This window comes from Triticum aestivum, chromosome 4A (genome assembly GCF_018294505.1).
Source record: "Triticum aestivum cultivar Chinese Spring chromosome 4A, IWGSC CS RefSeq v2.1, whole genome shotgun sequence".
Classification (NCBI taxonomy): Eukaryota; Viridiplantae; Streptophyta; class Magnoliopsida; order Poales; family Poaceae; genus Triticum; species Triticum aestivum.
Genome location: NC_057803.1, coordinates 150,027,191 through 150,036,120, shown reverse-complemented (window position 1 = coordinate 150,036,120; position 8,930 = coordinate 150,027,191). Strand labels below are relative to the sequence as shown.

The 8,930-nt window shown below is 42.5% G+C and overlaps 1 protein-coding gene across 4 annotated transcripts; it reads left to right on the top strand.

Moving 5' to 3' along the window:
* Window positions 1-427: 427 nt before the first annotated feature.
* LOC123085674 (protein SEMI-ROLLED LEAF 2) lies at window positions 428-8,650 on the top strand. 4 transcript variants are annotated; one of them, XM_044507351.1, is made up of 20 exons: window positions 428-727; window positions 830-990; window positions 1,279-1,353; window positions 1,463-1,578; window positions 1,694-1,805; window positions 1,951-2,073; window positions 2,188-2,235; window positions 2,685-2,887; window positions 3,469-3,665; window positions 4,075-4,355; window positions 4,534-4,683; window positions 4,895-5,290; window positions 5,541-5,690; window positions 5,945-6,020; window positions 6,112-6,233; window positions 6,843-7,034; window positions 7,178-7,318; window positions 7,477-7,611; window positions 7,960-8,160; window positions 8,235-8,650. In XM_044507351.1, the coding sequence occupies exons 2-20, from the start codon at window positions 856-858 to the stop codon at window positions 8,358-8,360; spliced, it is 2,979 nt and encodes a 992-aa protein (XP_044363286.1). In that variant the 5' UTR covers window positions 428-727; window positions 830-855; the 3' UTR covers window positions 8,361-8,650. The 4 variants fall into 4 exon arrangements, with proteins under 4 accessions (XP_044363286.1, XP_044363285.1, XP_044363282.1 ...); XM_044507350.1 differs by having other exon boundaries at window positions 431-727; window positions 4,892-5,290; XM_044507347.1 differs by having other exon boundaries at window positions 431-727; window positions 4,892-5,290; window positions 6,109-6,233.
* Window positions 8,651-8,930: the final 280 nt, after the last annotated feature.

The following is an 8,930-nucleotide window of genomic DNA, read 5'->3' as shown; positions in this document are numbered from 1 at the left end:
GGAAGGGTTCTTGGAGGAGGACTGAAGAAATAAAGGGTGAATTGGTCAGTCGGTGGTCGTATACAGTGCCAAATTTGACAATCGTGATTGTAGATGCTATAACCTATCTCTTCTACTACTTGTAGTAGTACTTAAATAAGGCTAGTCCTGATGATTTTATGTTAGACAGGGATTAATTAAAAAGAGAGTTATGACTTTGTCTTATACGGTGGTTAATTAAGAAGAGAGATTCTGATAAAGTCACCATTAAATGAGAGATAGTATTGTTAAGAATCCTATCTTCCTGAAGAAGCCTCGGGTGCAACCGAAATCCAAACCCAACGCCTTGCCATGTGCGTCACTGTGTGTACTTTTGGGCAGGCTGGCCGCTGGCGGGTGGGCGTGGAAAGCCGTCGTCAATCCTCGCCGAGCACAGGAGAAAAGGCTGCTCCAATTGGCCCTGCCACCGAGGCCGCGGTCACGTGAAGCCCCTCTTCTGCCCTTCCTCCTCTTTCCCCACTCCCCACTCCCCCCCAACAGACCAAATTTCCCCTCCGCTCGTCTCCGCCATGCCTGGACTCTCCTGACCTAGCTAGCCGTGCCGTGCCGTGCCGTGCCCCACAACCCCTCCGCCCCTCTCGCGCGCGTCGCCGCCGTCGCCATTACTCTTCTCCCTTTTCGCGGCATCGCGTGCCTCCACCCCGTCCGCAACCTCCGCCCGTTGGTTGGGTTTGGAGGTAACTTGGAGGTATGTTTCCGTCCAGCGATTAGTTAAGAAATCCCACTGACCTCCACAATGCGCACGCGGCACGCCGTCTAGATCCGCCACTGACCCAGCCGGTTGCTCCAGCCTCCAGCCTCCGCGGGCCGCCGAAGATGGGCTTCATGGGGGCGAAGCTGTTCCCGTCGTGCGAGAGCATGTGCGTCTGCTGCCCGGCGCTGCGCCCGAGCTCCCGCCGCCCCGTCAAGCGGTACAAGAAGCTGCTCGCTGAGATATTCCCCAAGACGCCTGTAAGTGCTCGCTTGTCGCTATTGTTGGCCGGCCTGGTTGGTTGCTGCTGCGGTCGTTGGATATGCTGTGCTGTGCTGTCTTCGATCTATAAGTGGAGCAATCCACATGTTCCTTAAACATGCTCCACAGAACGTGGCCATGTCACATGGTTATCTTCTGCCACTGTGTAATTGTTTTTTGCAGAATGCAGCTTCCGCTGTTGCTTGCAAAGGACACACTAATGCTCACACTTGATACTTCAGTATTAGGGCGTATAGTTGCTCATAGAGTAGAGTTTACCTTTGCAGGAGGGTCCACCAAATGAGAGGAAAATCATGAAGTTATGCGAGTATGCTGCCAAGAATCCCCTGCGCATTCCAAAGGCATGTGACCTTTGCATCATGCTTTCTCACATTTCATTGCTAAAGTATTCTTTAGGGGTCCTTGGTTAATCAATATTCAGTAGGTTTCCCTTCACTGCATGCTTGTCAGATTGCCAAGTTTCTGGAACAGAGGAGTCGCAAGGAACTGCGTGCTGCTCATTTGAACTATGTCAAGATAATCACTGAAGCATACAGCAAGCTACTCTTCATTTGTAAGGAGCAGATGTGAGTTTCTGAAATTCTTGGCTGCCACTCACGTTTTCTGTTCGAAAATGTTAATGGTTTCCGATGAAGCTTCGTGGCTAAAAAGTTATGTTACTGCATGCATGTGATGGTATAGGGCATATTTTGCCATCAGCCTGGTGAACGTCCTCACCGACCTTCTGGAAAGCAAGCAGGAGGACATTCATATCCTTGGATGTCAAACTTTCGCGAGGTTTATTTACAGCCAGGTGGGCATTATGATGGATCAGACACGCTTAAGAGTTATAAACATTGCATTTCAATCTGTTCCTCCTAATCATGAAAGGCTACTACTCGAGTCACTTTATTTATTTTTAGTTATGTATGACATTCACCATGTTGTCACATTCATAGGTAGACAACACATATGCACGGAATATTGAGAGCTTGGCCCACAAAGTGTGCACACTTTCACGGCAACAGGGAGTGGAGCATAGTCTTCTGCGGGCAGCAAGCCTACAGTGTCTCTCAGCAATGGTAAATCCATAAATGTGGCTTTGCAGCTTTCTTTCTTCATTTTCTGTTATCTTCACATTTCCAGGTAATTTGTTTGAATGTCCAGTTCAGTTAACTATTGTAATGCTCGTGCAGATCTGGTTTATGAAGGAACATTCATACATATTTGCTGATTTTGATGAGGTAACTACAATCAGTTCTTTTAGTTGCATTGCTCCATTGATCATTACTTGTGGCTGTGGAGAATCAAAGGAGATTAAGCTTGTTTCTTGGATAGTTGAGTTCCAAATTGCTCAGCCTGGTTGCTTGCTTAGTTGCTCGTTTGCACCAGGTTATTACCAATAGAATGCTTGTGTGGTCATGAAGAACACAATTATTTATCTTGTCTTCTGCAGACTGCAAACGTTGTTGACTTATCCAGTTTTTTTAATGATTTCTGTTTTGACTTCTAGTAAAATGGTTATATCATGGTACATAAGAATTCAGTTGGTTCCGTTATGGTTTCTCTATTTCGTTCGGGGAGTTTAAACTTCGTGTGCTGTTTTGTTTGATAAGCTCTTGAAGAACTTTTATATTTCTCAAGTTTAATGTAATGATGGATGTTGACAATCTAACTCTCTTTGACGTGACAGATGGTGCAGTCGGTCTTGGAAAATTATAGGATGGATGGAACTGCTGGTGGTGATGATGACAGACATGCATCACAGCATAACTGGGTTGATGAAATAGTCAGGCGTGAGGGAAGAGCTGGTTTAGGTGGAGGTAATGATGTAAATTTCTGTAGTGCAACAACTACTAGACTGCGATCAGCAAGGGACTCTTCAGCACTGACCAGGTGAAGTGTCATTCTCATTTATATATACTCGCTATAGCACTTTTTCTTTTCCCTAAATTTTGTGCAGAAAAAAAATGCATGCTGGTGCACATCATACACACTTTTACTGCATTGCAACCTTTCAGTTCATTTTAGTTCTGTATGGTGTCTAGCAATAGTGCATGTCATTCCTTTTCATACTTTGAAGGGTACATACATGCTAGAAGCCTATAACTGAGGTTCAGATACCACACTTAATAGTGTAGGTGTCTTTCAACTTCTACTGACAACTTATTTGTGTGACTAATGTGATCTTGCTATCAAGTACATGCACATTGCACTGGAGATGCAGAAAAAGAACACGAAAACATTGAAGAAAATTTCCTTTTGAAGCATAGCAGATTATAATATAAATAAGTCAAGTATGTTTTTTCACTGGTTAATCCATCAATCAAGGGATGAATGGGAACTTGGCAGCAGGAGTAATGGCCTTGAGAATGACCGTCCAACCTATATTTTGTGACATGTTTGATTCTGCTTCTTTTTAATATTCGAACTCAGATGAACCCAACATATTATGATTCATTTGAATGACTATGCAGGGAGGAGCGCGAATCTCCAGAAGTATGGTCCCATATTTGTGTTCAGAAGCTTGCAGAACTGGCCAAAGAGAGTACAACTATGCGACGCATCCTTGATCCAATGTTTTCTTACTTTGATATGAAGAAACAATGGGCTCCTCGGCATGGATTAGCTTTGCTTGTCATGTCTGATATGTCTTATCTAGAGAAGAGTTCAGGTAAATTTTTGTTCCCAAGAAGATTTTGAATTTTGTACTATCAAAATAGTAAAAATACGTAGGTCATGTTATGCTATATATGAGCTTTCTATTTATTCTTCTAATTATATGGCATGCTATGAAGATCCTTTTCTTTCTAGTAATAGAAAAAGTGTCGACAATTTTCTTGCTGTTCCATACTTCCAATCTATTTAGTCATCTTTGAGCAAACACTATGTTTGGCGTTTTCAATTGTTGAATGCATTATAAGTCTTCTTATATTGCTGTGATTGCTCGTTTCTCGGTAGATCGTGACCCATTTTCTGACGGAATACATTTGCAGTCCACAGTGCACTTTCCTTTCCTGTTTGCAACATATTCAAGGGGTTTCCTTGTCTGCTAAAGCGCTAATACTTTTTTTTTCTCATAGGCAACGAACAATTGATTTTGACTGCTGTCATCCGTCATCTGGACCACAAGAATATTTTGCATTGTCCTCAGACTAAATCTGATATTATTCAGACAGCAACATCTTTGGCACGACAGCTGCGATCACGAGGAGTTGCTCCTGAACTTGCAGTAACAGGTGACTTGTGCAGGCACTTGAGGAAAACACTAGAGGCCATGGAGTCAGCCAGTGTTCAAGAGCTGAGCTTGAATGAGTCTCTTCAAAATTTCCTGGAGGGCTGTCTTGTTGAAGTCGTAAGAGGAGTATGTCCCACACTATTCCAGTTACATGCTAACATTTGTCAACTGCCGTGGATGTTTTTAGTGCATCTTTCTTAGAAATTTGCAACTGCGAGAGCTTTGACGCTAAAGAGTTACACTAGTATATAGTTTTATACATACATTTCCTTCACTTTTGTTAATTTTTTGGAACTTCTTATAGGTTAAAGATGTGCGGCCACTTTATGACATGATGGCAATTACATTGGAGAATTTGCCTTCTATTCCTGCTGTTGCTAGAGCAACTATTGGAAGTTCGCTGATACTTTGCCACATAATCTCTTTGACATCAGTATCTTCGGACGCTCCTATGGTCAGTTCTGAATTTATACTATGCACTCATCAAATAATTTCTAAATTAATAAACGGTGATGTGATGAAGTTCAGAAACTGTGCATTCTCTTCTTCACATCAAATAATTTATTGCATTGAATGCTGTTCATCGTTTGCAGAATTCTACTCCGTGATCAGTTGGCTACTTCTGCCATTCTTTGCTGAGTTTTTAATCTAACTCTTCTTAGCAGGTGTTTCCGGAAGCACTCCTCCAGCAGATATTGAGATCCATGGTACATCCAGATGCAGACACTCGTGTGGGGGCGCACCACATATTTTCTGCTGTAATTGTCCGAGGCCCAAGCCATCAGAGGGGTGATTCAGAGTACCTATTTGCAACAAAAAAGTGTCAATCTCGATCACCGTCAGTGTTTGCTTCAGCTACTGCTCTACTTGAGAAGTTAAGGAGAGAGAAAGAATGCTTAGGTTCAGATAAGCCTGGACATATGATGCATGATGATGGGAAGGAAAGAAACACCCATGAAGAGGATAATAAGCATGTTTGGGCACGAAAAAGCCCGGCTTATTTTTCAAAGTTGGTCTTCTCTTTCGTCGATCGATGGGCAACACTAGCTAGTTCTGCTGAGGTAACCCAGTCCTGCCCCGTCCACCCCCCCTCACCCCTGCAAGGGCCCTTGTTTTGTTGCGATGTATTACCTCCGTTCCATATTAGTTGACGCTCAGATGTATCTAGACGTATTTCAGTGCTACATACATCCGTTTGGGCGTCAACTAATATGGATCGGAGTGAGTATATATTTTTGGGTCTGGTTGGATCACGATACACAACTCATTAATCATGATTACTGAAGAAAAAACTTTTGACCCATCTTCCAGGAAACCAAAATCGTCCTGTTAACTGAAGATCAAACAAATCAATTGCTGTCTGCGTTTTGGATACAGGCCAATCAGACCGATAACACTCCTTTTAATTATGAGGCCATTGGTCATTCATACAGCCTCACAGTTCTTTCTTCCCGCCTTAAGGTACGAGTTCCTTTTTAAACCGTATTTTTGAAGTTTTCAAGTATATCCAATTATCCATGAAGAATTTATCAAGTTGTTCTCATTTTCCTCATTTTGGGGTAGCATTTTTTCTTTCATAAAGAGATACTTAGTCATGTCAATGGTCTCATCTTCTCTTTATGCTGCAAGAAATATATCCTTGCATACTATGGAAGGTCATATTATCTTGGCTCAGTAAAATTTCCCATGTTGAAATAGTGGTTTTGGTGCTGCAGAATTCAAGCAACAGTAATAACATTCAGTTCTTCCAGTTGCCTCTGTCCCTCCGAAGTATTGCTTTAACTCCAAGTGGTAGGATCTGCATAATACTAAAATTTATGATTGCCTGTTTCCGCATCCACATCTTGAAGTTCACTTATCTTATATGCAATTTTTCCAGCAGGCCTGCCCCCTTCTTGCCAACGGTCTATTTTTTCCTTAGCAACGAGTATGCTGGCTTTTGCTGGAAAAGTCTGTCATATTGTTGAATTGGCAGAGTTGCTAAGGTGTTTTACCTCATCCAATGTAAGTACTCAGTTGTAGTACAGAAACTATTAAGATACCTATGTTTTGTTTTTTCATGTGAAACTTTACTTCAGTTTTCTCAAAAGAAGAAGTATTAGCTCTAAGGTGTTTTACATTATCTGGTGTAAGTTCTAGTACATATGCTATACTCCTATTATGTTTCTACATGTGAAACTGTACTTCAGTTTTATCTAAATAAACGTATTACTTCTAAGGTACTCCCTCCGTCCCAAAATAAGTGTCGCTGATTTAGTACAATATCTGATGTAAATCCTAAGTTCTACTACAGATGCTAATATGATACTCCTATTATGTTTCTTAGGTGAAACTTTACTTTGTTTTTTTTTCCAAAAAAAAGTATACTTGCAGTATTTCTTGTGTGCAGCAACACAATGTATTTCTTGTGTTCGTACTAATGTTCATTGGTGTGCCTCACTTTAATGGTAGCTCTCTTGTGGCCTTCTGTGCCCGTTGCCCAATTATCTCTTCGATAACTTTTGTTTGTTCTACTCCCTCCGTTCATAAATAAGTGACAGTATTTAGCAAATATAAAATTACCTTCAATTTCCTGAACGTTTGCTAAAAACTATGTTATCAATTTTTTTGCAGATTGATTCTTATCTAAGAATTGGTGAAGATTTGCAACTCTATGTAAGGTTGCAATCGGATCTTGGCAGCTATGGCTCTGAAAGTGATCAAGACATTGCTAGGTCTGTACTTTCTGATTGCAGAAAGAAAGTGGGGATAAATGATCATCGAGTGCTTGATGTGATTGCCTGTGCACTTTCAAATTTAACAGAGGTTAGTCCTGTGAGAATGGTTCAATTTTGTCATCTATTTGCTGTTGACACTGCATTTTATGGTCCTAGTGAGATCATATACTGATGCTGTTGGAAGTGAAGGCAATGTACTATTTCATAATGTTCTTATAACTGCGTTATCAGATGGACAAGGATGCATTGGCGAAGGAGCTCACAGAGATGTTTACTCCTGAAGAAGTTCCCTTGTTTGGTTCAAATTCAGTCCTTGACTGGGCCAACTTTCACGCGCAGGCATTTTCCGATGAATCCCTTTCTTTTGATGAGGTATGCCACTTACACCAAATGATCCTTATAGCGCAAATTTTGTTAGGTGTTGGCACTTGCAAAAGTTTGCAATACTGCAATGTTCCTTCTTGTACTGTACGTTGCCATCTTTAAAATGTATTTTTACATCTTCTCACATGTGTCCTTTTGCATTGTAGGAGTGTTCAAGAACATCTTCGGTAGATGGTGGATTGCATGACTCACCAATTACAAATACTGCTAGCTCCACATCCAAGATTACGCTTCCTCATTCCGCTCCCCGTGTCCTGGGTGTTGGTCAGCTGCTTGAATCGGTGAGTACCTGTTGTGAAATTCAGCTGCTGTTGCACACGGTGACACGGTTTACTACTCGGTTGTTGGCTCATAGTTCTTGTGTGGTACCTGTTGTGAAAATACATGTCACTGTCCTAAACTGACTGTATTGCCGTGAACCAATTGGCTTCTCTGTTAGGGTGATTTTTTGTTTTGGACACCCAATGTTGAATTCCTGGATCCGCCACTGCACTAGCCCCCTTTCACTTGCTACCTCTGTTTCAGTGTTCACATTTTCTTGTGTGGTAAAGCTAGTATAACCACAGCAAAACATTGTTATACTTCGTTTTTGCATTGGGTTCTGAGTAGTAGACTGTTTCTCTGGTCAGGCGCTGCATGTAGCTGGCCAGGTTGCAGGGTCATCCGTTTCTACCTCCCCCCTCCCATACGGCACAATGACTAGTCAATGTGAGGCCCTGGGATCGGGCACCAGGAAGAAGCTATCAAGCTGGCTCGTGAATGGCCACAGCTCGACTCCAGACAATCCTGTGCCAAGCCTTCCCGCTGCCGATCATTTCATCCTTCCTAAGGTATGAAGATTCTACAAAGCCCAACCGGTTTGCTCTGAATCTTGTTTTCACTTTCACTAACAACATTTGTCCAGGTAAATTCCTGTGGCTTCGAGATCAACCGCACGTTATCGGAGCCGTGCTCCATGGTGAAGCTTCCACCGGCCAGCCCATTCGACAACTTCCTGAAGGCAGCTTATCGCACCCCGCAGGAGATGTGATTACCCTTGCGGATCACAGCTAGCCGTCGGAAGAAGTGCTAGACTGTAGTATCTAAGCACCGAACACTAGTTTGTGTTAATGACTTGGCCTCCTGGCTGCGAGTAACGTGGTATCAGTTGTTGTAGCGTATGTATGACCACGTGTATCTATCTATGTACTAAAACGGTTGTAGCGTGTGTGATCATGTGCATCGCAGTACTAGACGACTGCAACCTAGCGTGTCGTGTCTGTTGTCTGTAGCGAGAAGACTTGTGATCGAGACTAATGCCATGATCTGGGCATCTCTCCATTTCTTGTCCGTGTAGTCTAGAACGAGAAACAACAAAGCAAAATACGCCCGTTGAATCGTGGGACGGAGGGAATCACAGATATGCCGAATCAGGTATCAGCTACTGCACGTTGTATATTTGAGCAGCAGTCATTTCCGTGTATATGCTGAAATGGGGTTACACAAGTGCAATGCTTTAAATACGATTTTTCACACCATTTGGAAGGACATTTCTAAATTGTTAAAAAGCATGCGCGAGTTCAGGACATGCTTCATTGATGTCTAACTTTTCCACAACTAA

Coding starts and splice junctions, on each gene's coding strand:
- LOC123085674 (XM_044507347.1), top strand. CDS start 856: ATGGGCTTCATGGGGGCGAAGCTGTTCCCGTCGTGCGAGAGCATGTGC. Junction 4,356..4,533: donor TTGTTGAAGTCGTAAGAGGA/GTATGTCCCACA, acceptor AACTTCTTATAG/GTTAAAGATGTGCGGCCACT. Junction 5,291..5,540: donor CACTAGCTAGTTCTGCTGAG/GTAACCCAGTCC, acceptor CCCATCTTCCAG/GAAACCAAAATCGTCCTGTT.